The 18,903-nt window shown below is 31.8% G+C and overlaps 1 protein-coding gene and 1 non-coding gene across 5 annotated transcripts in view; both read right to left on the bottom strand.

Annotated features, from left to right (window-relative positions):
- Window positions 1–18,903, bottom strand: part of LOC121151335 (regulating synaptic membrane exocytosis protein 2-like) — a 351,958-nt gene that overhangs the window by 36,028 nt on the left and 297,027 nt on the right. For 2 of the 4 annotated variants that reach the window (XM_040972683.1, XM_040972684.1), the window contains exons 18-20: window positions 17,793–17,972; window positions 16,777–16,886; window positions 15,707–15,972 (exon numbers count right to left, since the gene is read on the bottom strand). In XM_040972683.1, coding sequence (XP_040828617.1) covers window positions 15,872–15,972; window positions 16,777–16,886; window positions 17,793–17,972 — 391 coding nt within the window. In that variant the 3' untranslated portion in view covers window positions 15,707–15,871. Of the gene's footprint in view, window positions 1–15,706; window positions 15,973–16,776; window positions 16,887–17,792; window positions 17,973–18,903 lie in introns of those variants that run through there. The other 2 variants (XM_040972681.1, XM_040972685.1) reach the window with 2 other exon arrangements.
- LOC121151408 lies at window positions 630–733 on the bottom strand. Its single transcript, XR_005883167.1, has one exon. It is a non-coding gene; the product is annotated as a U6 spliceosomal RNA (small nuclear RNA).

Genomic DNA, 18,903 nt, shown 5'->3' with positions numbered 1-18,903 from the left:
ATCACGAAATTTAGTTTTACAGCTACAATATATCAAACGCACTCAAAGTTTTTGCTTTCATGCCTTCCTTGTATTTTTACTTGTGCTATTTGCAACAACAGTCTCATCTTAAAAGGGAAGCTTCATAATTAACCAGCCATGTCTTACGTAAATCACAAGAAGTTACAACAATTCACCTTGCGTGGTTTGTAATGAACAGTAGCCTCAAGTGAACCTGCAAAGTCGGCTGCAGTACCCCTTTTTTCTTCAGATCTCCCTACATTTACCACCCTGCATTTGCCATGGTAAGACCTTTCTATTTTAGTCCTGTTAGTGAAAGCTGCAATGCAAATCCTTCCTCTGTGTCATTTAGCCAATAATTAATTAAGAGTGATAAAGGATACTAAAGGATGTCCTTTCTTAGATGTCTGCTACTAACGTAGGTATATTTAAATTTGAAAATAGAAAGACTTCATAAAGAGAATGTGCAAGATTTTTTTATGCAAAATAAGTTTCAACAATGGCACTGAAGTAAGACATGCATAAAAATAATGAATAAATTCATCTTAGCTTTCAACATCCCTCCACCCTTTCATTTTTTTTGCATTCCCCATATTGTTATTATTATTACATTTAGTTAAATAAAATGCATAAATTTTACATTTTCACAATTGTGTGTCAGCCCTGTTCAACAGCCATGCCCATCTTCTCTGCATTGTTCCAGTTCTAGTCTTTGTGCTGTAGAAGACAGCACCTGATTCTACTTGCTACCAGGGAAGATTCATGGAGACAGCAGGTCGTGACTGCCACCCACATGGGAGACATTAAAGCCCACAGCTCCCTGCTCTGCCTGAATGCCAACCTGCTCCATCCTGTAAGGCCACTGTCAGGCCTAGCTCCTCATGGCATGTGCAAGGTGATCCAGCAGATAGCAACTCTTTCTCTCGCTCTTGCTCTCTCTCAGATAAATACATGGCTACATTTTCTATTGTTTACCAAGTTTACAGATGACAAAGTAAAATTTCTACACTGACAAACTGAAGATACAAAATACATACTGCATCTGTACTGAGCATGTACTAATTCACTGTCTCATTAATCACTAAATAAAGACCAACAGTATTCAATAGCATTTATGCAATATTAGGCCTTGTTCATAATGTAAAGATAATTTAGAGCGTAGAGGAGGAAATACATAAGTTATTGAAAATACCACCCCATTATAACACAAGGGAGTTGAACATCAACAATTCTGTTATGGGAAGAGTTCCTGGGATTAATGCCCTGTGGATCTCAAAGAGCAATTGCATTTATTCTATGGTTTTCAGTAACATTTAATTACAATATTCTATTGATTGCTTCATATATTTTATAAAACACATCCTTGTTTTGCATAACTTTCCCCCAACAAAGATTAAATATATGAATTCTATAACATCCAGAAATAATTTGATATTATCTAATAATAACTAGAAACATAACCCTGAATGACTTTTGTGGATCAGATGGATGAATCAATTTGGAATATTGCCCTAGATTGAAATAAATTGCTTCTTTTTTCAAGAAATTCCAAAATGTTCATGAATAGAAGAAAATTAAGGCACAAAATTTTTAAAAATTCACAAAGATATTAAAATTCATTAACTAAACACTTTTTGAGTAAATTTGCTTAATGTTAGTTTCATATAACATAATCTAAAGGTAAACCTAAGTAAAAAAATAATTCCTGCCTTCATTATAGCTACAAATTCTGCAAAAATACACTGTAGAAATATCCATATTTTAAAAATTAAAGGGTAATACATAAATTAAATAATATAATAATAAAATAGGCACTAATGAGTAAGTGAAGATGTTCTAGTAAGTAGTAAAGCATAAATTATTTCACATCTTTCAAGCTTCCAAAATATTATGTGTAATCATATGGTTCTACACAAAAGTGCTCCTTTGCTCTCACTTTTACAAAAAACAAAAGCAAAAAATACACACATACTTTCTAGGTAAGATTTAGAAAGCTAAGAGCATTGTAATGGTTTCCAAATAGTTTCAGGCATGTCAATTCACGATTTTCCTATATACTATATACCTTGCACTTAGAAAATAAGTTTGACTCATAATATTTACATGAACAGTATCAAATATCATTGGCAACTGTATTTCCAAGTACATTTGAACTATTTAAATTTAGGATTAATGTCAACAATTCTTATGTCGCTGAATCTGCGAAACTTTTAAGCTCAAGAATATTCTTAAAACCTGACGAACCTACACTTGATCTTTTTAGCTGTACATTTTCATAAGGTAAATGAGTATATTTTATGCAGAAATATTTTATACAGAAATTGTATGTAGAAATATGTTCTCTTCTATATATTTCTAATGATTGTAAGAATAGATAAGCTCACCAAGCAAAATTTAGAAATCCAATGACTTAAAGGTTTCTTCTGGTAATGGGAATATATTCTTCTCTGGAATCAGAGTGCTCATTGAAAAATAAACGACAGTTTAACCAGGCACATATACCCTTGACCCACACTTAAAATGTCTCATTATTTTAAGATCTAAACAAAATAAATAACAATCTACATGAGAAAGACATTAAGTTCCTCTCTAAAAATTACTCATGATACTTGGAGTCTAAAATGATAGGTAGGATAATTATGTTTTATGCTCACATCAACGACAATGACATGATAAATATAATTACATTCCCAAGTCAAGTTCTTCTTCTGATGTCATTAGAGATAGAGAAAGCAAATCACTCTGTTTCTGATACGCCTCTCAAGACATCCTAGTTTAGATAATCCTTTAAGAAAAGTAGATCCTAGTTCATAATGTCTAAACATCATCCAAATACTTAATTCATTTTGAGTGTATGACATGCTTTAGACTTATCACCCTAAAATTTTATGTCTGAAATAAAATTTTTAAGTTTTTATGGTTAGTATACATACCTAAAGTGGCAAAATCTCCACTGTCTAGAAATTGTTCTTTTTACACTTTTTTTTTTTTTTTTTTTACCAACAGCAACTGAAAAAGGAAACCAATATGCAGCTACTGAACACAGTCCATTTCCCACCTCATGTTTAGGTTCTCACAAACTTTTTCTAACACCAGAAGGTCATTCAAATAATCACATAATAATGAATCCCCAGATATTCAGGCAAGCCGATTACCAGCCTCTAGTGCATCATTATCATGAATTAAGCATGGGTTATTAGTGCTAGATTAGTAATATTACAGATGCATTTAAATATGAATAAATCACTCCAAAGGTATCAGGGTACTTCAATACCTTTTGTAAAAACAAAATTAAAAAACTTTGATTTGGAACAAAGTACTTTTGAAATCTGCACAGAATTTTCAGTACACATTTGCCAAAAACTTTTTAAAGTCCTTGCCTATGCATATACTTCTAAATCTTGAGGTACCTTCATATCTTCTGGAAAACTCAGATTTATAAACATGTTGAAATTTAATCAGCCTCATCTGATATGCCACACTGCTTTCCTCCCATTTTTTCATTTTCAAGTTTTAATGATTTAAAGTATCTTCAATATATCCTTTCTTTTAGAAACAACTAAACAGCATTATGAACTAAACTTTAATATTCTTCCTTATTACCATATCATAATGCATATTTACTCATAACACTTTAAGGTTTGAATTTCCATTATCAATTTTCTTAGTATATAGGAAAACACACAACTCCAAAAGTACAAAAACATAGCAATATTTAAAATTATAACATTATGGCACTCAATATCTTTCCTCTATTGCACACACAGATTATACTCAATTGGAGAGCTGCGAGGGATTAAAAAATAAATGTAGGTTTTTAAAGAAATTAGCCTAAAATATTTAAAGCAGTTCTTTAAAACATGTTGGTGAGAAATGCATTCATGATTTCAATACACAGTATATAATTTACATTAGGTCACATAAACATTCATTTGTCAGAATGATAGCAAATAAGCCCCAAAAATAATTAAGAATGTATGAACAAGAATAATAGCTACCATACAAAATAATGAGGATAAATCTTTTGGTATTATCTTTATATACATCATAACTCCAAGATTAATTTTACCTTAGTTATTTTTAAAAACTCATTAAAATTATTCACTTTTTTTCAAATAAATTGTTTCTTAAGTAGAATTTTTGAAAAATCATAATTTTTCTTGCAATTTGGTAAATAAACTTAAAATGCCTGTGTGGATACCAGTTTCCTGTATTACTGTATTTGTACTGTCTCATTAAAGGATAAGTGACCAGACTGTCCGGGGTGCTCTGAGGTCTTTCTTTTCTCTGTTGGCTTAAGTTCTAACATGGCAGGTTATCTCACGGCATCCTATTTTCCTTAATCATGCTTAACATCATTGCAACACCTTAATCATTAGTATTACTGTTTTTTCCATGTATGTTTTTGTCAGATGTAAACTCCTGTGAAGAAAATTGTTATGTTTATCTTGTCTGCCCCAATAACTTTATTGCTAGCCTTAATACCTGGTGTATAACTCGATGATAATGAATATTTGCTAAAATATTAGTTTAACTTAAATACTGATATGTTTTAAAACATAGGGTAGGAGTTCTAACATAAAATGCACCACAGATGATACATGAATCCTGTTACTACAGACATTTTTAATAGCTACTGTGTGTAAAATTTAACTTGTCAATAAAAATTTCAATGTACTATCATACAGTTATTAAATATAGATCTGATGATTGGGTTTATCAATCTTGTCTGCACTTTGCATTTAATCCTCCTGCTTCTTCCAAAGTCTAGCACAAGTTTTTGTCTTCTGTTGTATTAACTACATCTCTCAAAAAAAAAAAAAAGAATCAAGCAAAATACTTCATTTCAATTCACTGCTGTAATTAATGGTTTGAAAGAACTATTTATAGAATTAATAAACTCAGTCCTTTGTCATTGTCTTTGACAATGCTTGTGGCTCTAGAAGTTATAAGCAAATCATTACCGATATATGGTATAAATACGGCAGGAAGGATAAGATTGGCCTACCAAGCAGCCTTTATATTATATTTGAAGGAAGCAAGCACAACTCCATGAAGGTATTTTGAGTCAAAACAAACAAACATATACAACAGATATTCATTTGTGTTTTCATTGGTCATTTTGTTCACGAAAAATAATCCTAATCATGACATAATCATGTTCTCTTTCCCCATGATATATGTGATTAGTTTTCTAAGCAAATATTGAAATAAAGTATTCACCACTCCACTCTAAATGGGAACTACACACTATAATGTTCACACTAAAATACGAAAAATGAGATATTACAAGGACACACGCATTTAAAAAGCATGAAATGCAATGCTTATACTCTCATGCTTTTGTGTGGTTTCCCAATCCTGACAAACCTGGCTCAGATTGGTGTTTCTTTTTCGGCAATATTTTTTCATCACTTATTGTACCATTCACTTTTTTCTGCTGGTCTTCCCAAGTAACTTCTAGTATAAATAAACAAACAAACAAAAATCAAAGCTGTCAGAAACATTAGATAACGTACAGAACAATCTAAAAGTAGTTCTAAGCTTTATATATATATATATATAATATATAGATAGATAGATATTTGATTTCTCTCATAAACTATGTAAAATGCGGTGAACATTTTAAAAATAGGGATGTGACATTATTTGAATAGTTTTTATAGACTTCAATGCCCAACACACTAAACTTATAGTAAATTCTAATACTTATGGAGCCAAAGTACAAAGAAAATGATTAAAATGATTGAGCAAATAAAGGCCTTTCCCTGCTTGTTATTAAATAATGCTAAATTATTTCAAAAATATTTTGCTATTATTATATTGTAGTGAGATGAAAAATTATATGTGTTAACACTGCAAAGATTTTCTGCCCACGACAGATAATTCTTAAATAAAAATAAATACATGATAAATGACTTTTAGCACCATATCAGCACCTTCATTCATAACAGAAAAATTTATGTACCATGAAATGTAATTTCAGTAAAATCCTGGCAAGTGAAGAAGCATACTTAGTAATAATGTGGTATAACAAAATATAAACTACCTAGTTTATTTTGGATCATCTAGAATTATTTCAAGTGTAGTACAACGGGAAAGAGGGAAATAAAATATTCGGGTAGTAATGGTATTTTAGATAGGGCCACCAGAGAAGACTTTTTAAAGAGGGCAACTTCAAAAAATAAGAAAGTTAAGCATGGAGTTATTGCGAAGAGAGCACTTCATGAAGAGGAACAGCGTATGCAAACGTTCTCAACTGGAAGCATGTCCTTTGTATTCCAGAAAAGCATGCAAGTCACTGTGGCTAGAGCAGATAGAAAAAAAGTGAAAGAAGAAATGTGTCTAAAATGGTAATGGAAATGGTAGGTCATCTACAAAGTCACTGACCAGCATGTCACAGTGACATTCAGAAACAAGTATAAAAATTACAGCTATTACCAATCTTGCTACTTCTTTTACACATCTGTAAACTTAAGTTCAATAGTCAACTACTATTATGTACAAATGCACCCATTAGGTCTCACCATGATTCTCTCCTACTTTATCAACCTCTGGCCAGAAGTGAGAGTGACATCATGTTTTATAATAGCAAGGTAAGTACAACATAACTGGGAAGGTAAAACCAGTTGAAAGTTGAAAACTATCTAGACTGCAACATTAAACATAAGTCATTTGGAATGGAAATTACTTATGACATTAAAATTGACTGCATGAAGTCTAGGGATTTTCCAATTGCAACACTGAAAAATTTTATTGCGGTGCAAGATATCATCAACCAGCAGAAAATAAACATTTTGTTTTGGCAGTATTAAAGTTGCACTTTGCGCCCTCATTTTCCAATGAGCAAATAATCTGAGTTAGATACAATATAATATTCCCAAACTGCAAATAATCTGAATATATCAATCAATTATCGGTGGGAACAGAAATCTTAAAAATAATCTTCCTTAGGAAAATAAATCTTTCCCGGAACTCCAGTTAAATTAATTTTACTGAAAAGAAGAATGAATCATCTGCTCTTTGATTACAGTAAATCTGTAGAGCTGGTGGGGATAGGTGGAGGAGAGAGGGGAGAAGCCATCGCCTTCAACATTGGTACTTGAATACTTGAACAACATATGAGCACTGATTTGAGTCTTGGCTGCTCCACATCCAATCAAGCTCCCCTGATATTCTATTTGGGAAAGCGATGGAAAATGGTTCAAGTATTTGTGCCCCTGTCGCCCCCTGAAAGACTTGGATGGAGTTCCTGGATTCTGATTTCCAACTGTCCCAGCACTGGTTACTGTGATCATTTGGGGAATAAACCTGCAATTAGAAGATTTCTCTACCTCTCTCTGTATCTTCCTCTTTCCATTTGACTGTCTCTAACTGAATAAATAAAACAAATAAATAAAAACAAATGCTATTGTTAGAATGGACCGAGTTTGCAGTTATACTTTAGGGGTACCAAGCACTCTACGACATTCTTCAGTATCTCCTTCACCCCACTTCATTTTCTCCACTCCTTTACTGTGTGATAACAACTTGGGACATTCCATTCAAGAATGTTGACATGTTAGCAATCTAGGAAACCTCAAGGTAGTATTTAAATAAGCCATTTGACAGTAACAGAATACAAAGCACAATGACAATCAATAGAAGAATATGGGGCAATAAACTTCTCTGAAACCCTCGAAGTTTACTGTTTCTTGAAGACATACTTCAAGCTGAAGAGACTGAACATAAATCACTCTGTAGAACAACTTTGTCAGCTTTATTTTTTTTTTAATCAGCTGTATTCTTTTTTGGATGAGAAGGATTTCCATAAACCTAGAGCTCAGCTTTGTGTCTTCAATGTGTAAAATGTGTAAAAATACAACACATTGATATTGGCAGATATAGGCTAAATGGGAGCAAAACTTGAGCTAATGCTGAAAACAAAGTAATGGTTGCAGCCAATGTATGTAAGGTTGCAGTTCATATTCAGAACCAGAAATCGACACAGAATAGAGTTCAGCTTAAAACAAGCTTTATTGGGAATGCTTCCAGGCAAGATTCACTGCTTCAGTAACACAGCAGGTCACAGAAGTTGTGCTCAGGGGACTTGAGGGGTTGTTTTTATTGGAGGGCTGTGGAGGTGGGTGTTAGGGGACAAAGGAACGTGCCTTCTAGAGTGTCACAGGCTCCCTTCCATCTTGGTGGATCTAGAGTCACTGCTGGACTAGCCTTATGGTGTGACCCTATCAGCCTCCTCCTCCTAGGCCATCCCTCACCTATCCCATCTGGGCCTTACAGACAGGATGAAGAAATGAATCAGGCTGAGTGTCTAGGTTAGAAATCTGACTCTATGTGGAGTAGAGAAAGTTGATTATCTCTAGAATTGTGCTTTATTTGTAAATGAAGGCAGTTTTACTAAGTTTTCTAACCTCTGTTCCAAATCTGAAAGCCTTTGCATCTAAACTCAACAACTGTGCCACAGAACAGTTATAGATCTATTGGTAAGGCATAGGCAGATGGCTTAGAGCTAGATGGATTTACACAAAAATGTGGCAGATTTTCATTTTGAAGACAAAGAAGGAATACAAAGATTTTCACATATTTATCATGTATTCTGTGCCTTGGTCTCTCCTCGGTTCTAGATTCTTTTTCTTTTCTTTCTTTTACAGCCAAATTCTTTGAAATGTGCTCTTTTGTGAATCACTCTACTTGCCTTTTTGTTCCTTACTTAGCCACCAAAACTGTTAAAGAGGCCAAAATTGTGACTTTTTATTTGCTAAACGATACAGTGATTTTCACATCCTAGCCAATTCTTTTTTCCTTCAACCTGTACACACCATGATTCCCCACCATCTCAGTCTCTTGCTGCTTTTCCTACCCAATTTTCAGACATTAGAGCGGTTCACTTCACATTCCTTATTCCTCATCTTTTAACTATTGACACTTGTTCTCCTCACAAAATCAACTGGCTTTATGGTTTTCAAAAGCTATATTTACAAAGATGACTCCCTAACTGACAGGTACAATTTAAATCTCCAGCCTAAAGAACAGACTATATTAAAACTGGCCATTTCTTATCTGAACTTACATGTCTAACATTTCTCAACTTACATCCAAAATCAAACACTTAATAAACTAACTCAATTAACTCTTTGCAATTTTTTCCGTGCAACTCTTAATGGATAATTTACTGTTATTTTCTAGTTACTCAAGCAAAAACCTTGGATGTTATAATATCATCTCTCATTATTTCAACCTATCAGGAAATTCTTTTTGGCTCTGTTTTCAGTACTTACACAGAACCACCTATACTAACACTCCAGTCTCAGCCACCATCATTTGTTCCCCAGGTGACTACTGCAAAAGCCTCTGAAGATGTCTCTCAAGCTTCATTCTTTATTATTGCTCTTATTTAAAACAAATGTGGTACTGTATCACCTTAAGCACAAACTGGCCATCTCACTCAACAAAACATCACTCACTCACTTTGCAGCGTTCACAGAAAGGCTGTTCCTTCCACAAGTCAAGATTGCATCCGTCATAGGGTTTTCATATTTCCTGTTGCAAACCTTGATTTGGATCACTTTGTTACTTTATCTAAACGTTACTTAAATGGGATTTCTTCCCCAAATACAGGATACAAATAATTTATCCTACAAGACACTGTATGTCCTACTGCTGTGATGCATTTTTTCATTTTTATTACCTAAACTTATTTTGATTTATTCTTTTATTCCTTTCCTGCTTCAATAAATTTGTTTATAATGAAGAAAGCGCCCTTGCCTTACATGTATAATGCAATCACTGGTACCCAGAAAACAACCAGTAGATACTCAAATGTTATTTGTAGAAATAATAACGTTAAAAAAATAAATAAGGACAGTAGAAATCCACCAATTCTGGTTTCCTTTGATTTTTAATTTAAGCTACATGGAATAACCACAGTTTCATTTCATTTCATTCGAGGAGTAAGAAACTAACGCACAAAAGGGACTGGGGCAAGCAGATGAGAACTCAACAATTACCAAATTACTTTGGTACTCAGCAAGTACTTGCCAGTAATATAGGCTTAATGTATCACATCTCTGAATAACTAAAGGGCAAGAGAGAGTTCAAAATTCTACATGGATGCATCTCAGTATGATGTAGATTGGAGCTGTATTTAAAAAATTTATTCACATCTGAAAGGCCATCTGATCCATAAACATTCTTTAACAACTCAAGAATTACACTTAGTCATGAACTTTACCATGGTATTCATAGTAAATGATACATTTAAAAGCCAGTCTTCCAAACACAATGACAGAAAAAGGAAAAATAGACTAGGCCTTATTTATAGGTAATAATCAAAGGTTAAAAATATATTAATAAAAATGTGATTATATATATAAAATGTATTCAAAGTTCTCATTTTTCAAATTATTATTCATTGGCTTATTTCTAGGTTCACCTAAACCATAGTTAAGACTGGTATTTATTAGCATAGTCTGTTTTTTTTTCCCCAAGTCAGTAATTTTTAAGAAAAATTTACAATGAATGTAGATCTCTGTGGTCCCACACATTACAGACAAGATTCAAGGAAATAAGAAATCAGTAGAGGCAGGAAATATGCAAGTGTTCAGAGACAATCAGAGGTGAGAAAATATAAAGTAACCCTACTAAGGGTGCATTCTTACAGCTAATTACAATCTTCATCCCAATGCCTTCATGTAAAATAGGTACTGAAATAACATTTAAATTTATGTGAAACCAAATAATGTTAGATACTCTAAGACATTCTGTACTCTGATAATTGACACTGATTAACCTTTACACATTCTTAAATTCATATAAAAATGTCAAGCTGTAGTTAATACGTAAAAATCAGAGAAAAATATGTAAATATATTGTGAGCTTATTTAAACTTTTAGGAATATTTTGTAACTCATTTATTTTTGTTTATTTTACTAAATTATTTCTGCATTATATGATATACGTTAGCATAGGCAATAACGAATAATTAACATCCTACAGTACTAAAATTATAAACTTATTTTGATGTCAATTCAATCTCATTTATGTTTTAGACATGATTTATTAAAAAATGAATAAACAGAAGAATGTAATCAAGATCAAAACTATTTCAACAGAATTCAAGAGGCACAAAATTATTCATTTATTAATTTGGTGCCATAACAAAGGTCATATAATATTAAATGGAACAAAATTTTAGTTTTTATGCAATCATTTTAAATTAAGACATTCTAAATCAATATACCTATTCAAATGTGAATATCAATTATTATAGTATATACATTCCTACTATGTTAATAATTTTAGTTGTGAGATTTATAAAAATAAGTGACTAATAACTATAGGAGCACAAAGTCTAAGTACTAAAATTCATCATGTTTTTACTTGCCAACTTTGAATGTTATATATATGTGTGTATATACAGATACACACACATACATACACACATCTATGTTCATCTACTATTTTTGTTAGGCTACAAATTAAATTGTTCCATTCTCTATGCAAAAACACTACTTTGAAATACTTTTGAATAGTTCAATTTTAAAACAATTGTTGAATTGAAGAATATCATTTTTCTCACAATCTTGTATTAAACCTTGATCAATAAAAGGAATCTTCTGATTTGTTTGCCATATCAAGATAGGGTTGCACCAGGTTCAATAAAGCAAACATTTTATAAAACAAATTGATGTACAGAAATAAACTGCTTTAAGTGTTTGTTAAATTGACACTATTTTTTGCACTTATGTAAGAAAGCATATTCACACATATGTTACAGATAACAAAATCCAATGTCTAATATTAGAGAGGCACTATTAATTTTAAGACTTGCCTTTTTTCCCATTATTGAGGTGTAGTGTTTTTCCCTCATTGTCTTTATAATATTGAAAATAGATGATAATGATTAATAAGCAAGGTCATTTATCAACCCCAAATCCAAGCACACCAAAACCATAAAATCGCATGCTTAGGAAACAAATCCATGCACTAATCATGACAGCCAATAACAACAAAATATAGGTTATACATTGCTTGTCTTTCAAGAAAACCAATGAATAATTATTCTTGTATTATAGTTATACGTTTTTGCTAATTTAAAATCAGTGCAGTTTACTAATCAAAAACTTGTGAGACAAACACACAAGTGAAAAGCCAGCTCAACAAATAGGCTTCCTTATTTTACTGAAGTTGAAATTATTAACATTGATACTAATTATTGCTATCTTGAAAAATTACTTTATTATGGATGCGAACTCCTGGACAACCTGAAGGGTTAAAGCATTTGTATGTATTATTTTGAGACACAAAGGAAAGGGAAAATGGGAAAACATTAAGTGCTCAGTTAAACAAAAATGAAATCTATTTTTAAAATAGTCCATAAAAATGTTATTCAATAACATTCCAGGAAAATGAAAGGTGTGGGACAATATTTGTTATTCACAACAGAGATAGACACACAATTTTATAAATCTTGTAATTAAACTTGCTTTGTTTCTACTATCACTGTGATGCTTTTTATCATTTTTAGGACATTAAAGTTACTGACACCAATTATGATTTAAAATGCTTACTGTTTTAAAAAATTACAAACTTCACAATGAGAGAATGCATCTGTAGAAATATAGCTCATACAAAATATATCTAAATGCATTATTTTCCCATTATAATGAAATAAAAGGTAAATAAAGTACATTCCAGTATTTAGGAAAAAAAAATGAGGATCAGTTAAACCCAGAATAAAAGTAGATTTGAAATTGTTCTACACTGTTCAAAGAGTTTAAATTTTTAAATCAACACCTTAAATAATATTAAATTCTGAATTTCAGATTAATGGTTAAAATTTAATGAAAGAAATGTATAACTATATTTCCTCCTTAACTTTTAAAATCCTGTCGTGATAATTCTGACTTTATGGCAAAAATTAAAATATAAAAACAAAGCAAAATTTTTCTAAATATCAGAAATGAAGGATCTGTACACCATTTGGAATACTACGGGAAGAAACCATGACTGTCAGTAAATGTTTGAATAATATTGAGCCAAAACAAAGAGAAGAACCAGAACAAAGAAGTTAATTGTTCTTACACTGGGAGAAAATGTAATTAGAAAAATACATTAAGTGTGGTATTTGCTAAAATATATTTTTCTAGATTGTGCTTAACAAAAAGTTTGAGCAAATACATGAACTCAATGTAGAGACTGGAAAAATAATAAATTGATATCTTCCTCTGAGGCACCAAGTTTGAGTGAATATTCCATTAGTGGAATAAATGAAATCTTCTCAGAAGTTAACTAGGCAGCCTTCACGATAGCTCTTCATTAATAAAACCAGATTTATTTGAAAGTTAATCTTAAAAATAGTCTGTTTATTGTTCATTTATGAATTTGGGAACCAAAGTCTTGCGTGAAATTCCAAACTCATTCTTGTCAAACATTTACTCATTTACTTTAGACACACTATCAGACAGACCTGCCTTGACCTCTTCTCCCTGCATTTGTTCCCCCTGCTCTTCCATATGCCCAGTTTCTTCAGTAACTTCTGTATTTGCACGAGGAAAAAAAAATAAAGAAAAAAAAAATACAACTGGATAGGTATACTTGTTTTTCTAAAATGAAACAAAAACCCCCAAAACATTCATAATTATACAATGTGTGATTATGAAGACACTGACAGGTTTTAATGAGTTTTTTGATATTTTATAAAATAACTAGTAAGCTTACTATTTTTATGATCACTGATTTTTAAAAAAATGAATAGTGAATTCCAAAATGCTTGCAGTAGCAGACAACAGGATTAAGTAGTCAAATATTTTGCCCAGAAACTGGATATATTAGTAGTATATACATATATGAATAAATGCATTACATAACTTTTCTTCTAGAGAACAAAAATGACACTAAACATTTTATTGACATTACAAGGCAATATATCAAAATTAGTGGAGAATAAATAATGCACAATGGTTTAGTAGATGTTATTTCTATATTGCTCTCATCCTATCTTTGGTTCTCAGAACTGAAAAGATTAATAAATGTCGTACCACAGTCAAGGACAAAGTATGTAAGGTTTTAAAATAACTTATTTAACAGACTAAAATACCAAATAATAAACCCAAACCAGAAAGAATTAAATTATGATTTGTTCATTATTAGCTATTTTAAAGAGCAAAAAATACATATTTTAATGATTTTTTTAAAAAAATGATGCTATTAAGCTACAATGGCTGATAATTAAACTTTTTGCAACAAAATTAAACATACTTTCATTTAGACCATAAGCTTGTAGTCTATTTTGGGTGAAAAAGAGATTCTATGGCTCTTATTTAAAACCAATGAAAAGAACACAATCTAGTTAAGTCACCACATCAATATTTATGAAAACTGTGTTTGAAAAAAATCATTCATGCTTTTAGGTAAAAAAGAAGCAAACCGAAAGTATATAACTTCATATTAAAAAGGATAAGGAAGAATTCGATTTTCTTCTGAAATAAAAATTGTAGGAATAAAACAAATTTTCAGTGAATTGAGTAAGAAAAAAATAATAAAAAGTATGTTGACAAGCCTCTTAGAACCTTCATAAATTCTTTCAGTAACATCACCATCAGCAGTTTTCTAGTACATGAATTACCAAAAACATGGAGCTCCTCTCTATATTATTAATGCAAAATAAATCAAAATTAAATTTTGAAAATTGACACAGAAAATATTATACCTGACTTCAAATGTCAGGAAATTATGTTGAAACTCTATCCTTAAAAAATCTTGGGAAGATGAGAAATTCCATAAACATTTCTAAATTTTCCTTATAAAAATAATTCGAAATTATATGCCCTCAATCCAACATGAACGAATGAGAAACATAGGAATGCTACTAAAAATCTTTTCATCAGAACATTAGTCATACTAGCACTATTGTTCAAAATCATTGTACACAGAAAATAGAAAGAACAACGAACAGAGGTTGATAATCATCTAGATACAACTGACAAGAACACAACTTAGATCAACAAGTCACAGAAGGCAAGGAAAGTACTATTGTTCAAATATAATGCACTTATGGATTTGTTATAAATAGGTTAAGAAATGTGAATTGCAATATAAAAATGTCTATATAATGGCAAGAGCGTTTTACTGGTAACTTATAAAATATTTGAGGTATCCTTTCAGTTTTTAAATATCTCATGCAATCAACATTTACTGTGGCCTATAATGTGCCAGAAATTACCCTATATTAAGCAGAGTCTATGAATAGGTTAACACATTTTGAATAGTATGACATCAATTTCAATGTTCCAACACTTACAGAAGGTATCTTGCAGACCAAATAAATGTATGACACCCCATATCAAAACTCAGTATTTTCTCTTAGGTCATAATGTCATGTTTGATAATAAACCTATATCACATTTAACTTTTATTTACCATAAACATTCTTGCTCAAACAATAATGTAGGGAATAAGAATCACAATCACTATCTAACTCAACAATAACATTATTTTTTAGAAATGAAATTTAATATCTGAAAGATCATAAATACGAGATGAAATATATGATGATTAATGTAACTAGACTATGTGTACATCTTCATTGACATAAACACAGACTGCAATTGACATCTTTAACATCTTCTTCAAAATGTGGAATTCTTTTTAAAAGGCTAATGAAAACTTTTGAAAAGAGAACTTTTTTCCTAGTCATCCAGAAGTTAGACTCTTTGCACCCTGACTGAATCAAAGAAATTGAACTTCTTGGCATACTGTCTTGGTATACTAGGTATAAAAGTAAAATAAAACTGAACAGAAATCATGAAATAAAATAATTTTCCTACTTAAATGTCTATAATATGAGAAGGGACATCAATTGCAGTTGGGTTTATTTTTGCTTACATAGCCCCCCAAAAAGGCTGTCAGCACAAAACAAACCCTCCTTTAAGTACAGACCTTCATAAGGTTCTATCTCCTTGACTCCATTGTCTAGGGAAAACAAAATAAAAACAAAACAAAACAAAACAAACAAAAAAAGGAACCAAAGCAGAGGGGTTAAAAACAACAGAAATTTACAGAGGCATAGAATGTATTGTCTATTAAAGAAAAGCTAAATGGTGATTTAAATATATCTATTTTTGCAAAGCACATCCAATTATCAAATAAGGGGATCATTATTAAATAATGTTCAACACTATTATATTTAATTATACATGCTTTTAGACATCATTTATCTAAGAATTTATAGGTGTTTGGGAAGTATGTTCATGTGTGTTTCAACAAATAGTGCTTTCAATGCAAAAATTTGAAATTATTAAAAATATCAGTACAACATGCATTTTTCTTTGTCTATTTGTGATTACCTTTTTCTTGTACTCCAGTTTTGAGAAGGATCACCACTGTTGTGCATCAGCTAACCAGTCCTTTGCAGTGTGTGAAAATTGATTTGGCTAGTTACTAATAAACTTTATGTAACTATCAACAATTACATATACTTAGTTGCAGCAAAACATATCAATCAACTGCATATTTAAGAATACTTAGTTTACTTTTAAGAGGCATTCATTCAAATTTGAAAAATGCATAAGACTAATAAAGATATATTATTTATCTCCAAATATTATAAATTTAAAATGCACAATACATAATATCAGGAGTTAAACTACTGTTAAATTCAGTCAAGAAAAACAATTAACCAATGAAGAAAGCTAACAGAAAAGTAGTAAGGAAATCATTGTTCACCTTAGCGTCCATGAGTATTTCCTATATAACATAGTTAGAAATAACACTTACTTCTCTCCAGCGTTCCCTTTGGTGGCAGCTGCGGCAGCTGGCGGCCCCTGCGTCCTGCCACTGGAGTACTTGATGGGCTTGTTTGCACAGACCCAGTACGAGGATGAGACCTACAAGACAAATCGTTAATACTCATTTTCAGTACAGAGAATCTAATACTTTCAACAAGTCTGCTTCATATGGCATCTGCTTAAGTGTAATTTCAAAAGAGATTTAGCTGCTGATTAAAAGGTTAGGAAAATAGGACAAAATATGGAGAGTTGAATGATTATTTAAATATCAAGAGATGTTTCACTTTTGTGTACTATGCATACACACACAAACATGCACACAGAACCCTACAATATATCCATGGAATAACTAATGGAATTACTAATGTAAATTAGAATTCTAAATACAATAAAGCAAGAGAATTCTGCAGCTCAGAACTAAAAAGTAATACGTTATATTTCTTTCTACCAGATTTCAGGCTATTAACACAGATCTTCTTCCTTCAATCCAAAGAGATTTTTTTGATCAGGCTTATATTAGATACTCATTTAGCAGAAATTAGCTCATGAACTCCCAAATAAAACCCAGAACTGAACAATTCAAAATTCAGCCAAAGAAAATGTTGTTTAATACCTGATATTATTATTGATAGAAAGAAACTAAAAATCAAGTTTCATTTGCTGTCAGTGTGATGGTTATTTGAAAAGTGATGCCTAATGGACACAAATAATTTCTCATTCTGTAGGAGAAGAACATGATAATTATGAGCGGATTTACTCAAGACTCCTGATTAATGAGAAATCACGAAACAAATGTAGTCAGGACACTTAATAAACAAAGTACAATGGTAGCCACACACTATTATATCCATTGAATATAAATAGTGTGCTTACATCGAAAAGGTTAGTATTGACCGTTAATAGTGATCAGCCAAAGATGATAGAGGAGACCACTTAGCTGTTGGGAAAATAAAATGGTGGGCTGGTGGGGCAAGAGGGGGTCAGTCTGATTGATTTGTCTTTCACCTCGATAAGGCAGGTGAAGGAGGGGCAGATCTTCCAGTCATTAATGAAGGCATCGACCTCATGAGGTTTGTATCAGGACGCTCAGTGGATCTGGAGCGGGTGGCGGTCCGCTCAAGGAGAGGCCGTTGTTCTGTTGATCTGGATCTGTGATATGGCTGTCTATTTGCTGCTTCGCAATCCCTGAAATGTTAGTCAGAAAGCAGCTCAGTTGGTCTGCAGTGCCCTTCCACTGTTTGATCATGATGCTTCAAACTGACTTTGAAAAAGGTAATCTTTAAAAACTATTGGCTAGGTAATTTGCTTTGTTCCCCCAACATATTCTGAGTAAATATTTACTAAAAATTCTTGAGGCTTTTATAAGGAATCAAATGTGCTTTAACAGCAAGTTCCGGTGAGGATCATACAAGTTCTTGCTCAGCTCTGAATAAAGATGAACAAAACTGTTTTCCAGAATGAACTCCTTAGAAAGAAACATGTCGGCTAAGTGAAGTATTTTAGAAGAACTCAGCGACTCATCCTAACATTTTCTAAACAGTGACTTAAATCATATAACCACCAATTCTGAATGCCCTGAAATTATCCATCAGTCTGCCAACAAAAACATAAAGAGGTTTTTAGCACAATAATAGTACATAGATAACACCTTCTTCAAACATAGGAATTAAAATGAGGTTTTTTTATTATGCATTTAAAATTTTTACTGTTATTATTTTCCACAATCCAGTTTTGTAGGTACAGGGATTTCATGCTCCAGGTTTTAAGGCAATAGTGCAACTCCGCTCCCTGCAGCCATGTTTAAAAGGGTCCACATGTGAATCTTTAAAAGCCATAATGGATACTGACTGAAACAGTATGTGTGAAATAATGGGATCTCTGATTGTAAATAAATCACATATCAAAATTTTATTCCTGTCTAAGGCAGTATACGTAACATTAAGTAACCTATCAATACTGATTTTTGTATCCCTATATTTTCACATTTAGGAAGGTCAATAACACTTCCTAACCAGAACCTCATAATTTGTGTAATAGCTCTAAAAACTCCATCTTAGTCTCTAGAACTCAAACTTGATGCCTAGTACCAGAGTATACTTCTAATCAAATTATTACT

This window comes from Ochotona curzoniae, unplaced genomic scaffold (assembly GCF_017591425.1).
Source record: "Ochotona curzoniae isolate NIBS_2020 unplaced genomic scaffold, NIBS_Ocur_1.0 contig_2318, whole genome shotgun sequence".
Classification (NCBI taxonomy): Eukaryota; Metazoa; Chordata; class Mammalia; order Lagomorpha; family Ochotonidae; genus Ochotona; species Ochotona curzoniae.
The sequence above is the reverse complement of the archived record's forward strand: the minus strand, read 5'-3'. Positions and strand labels throughout refer to the sequence as shown.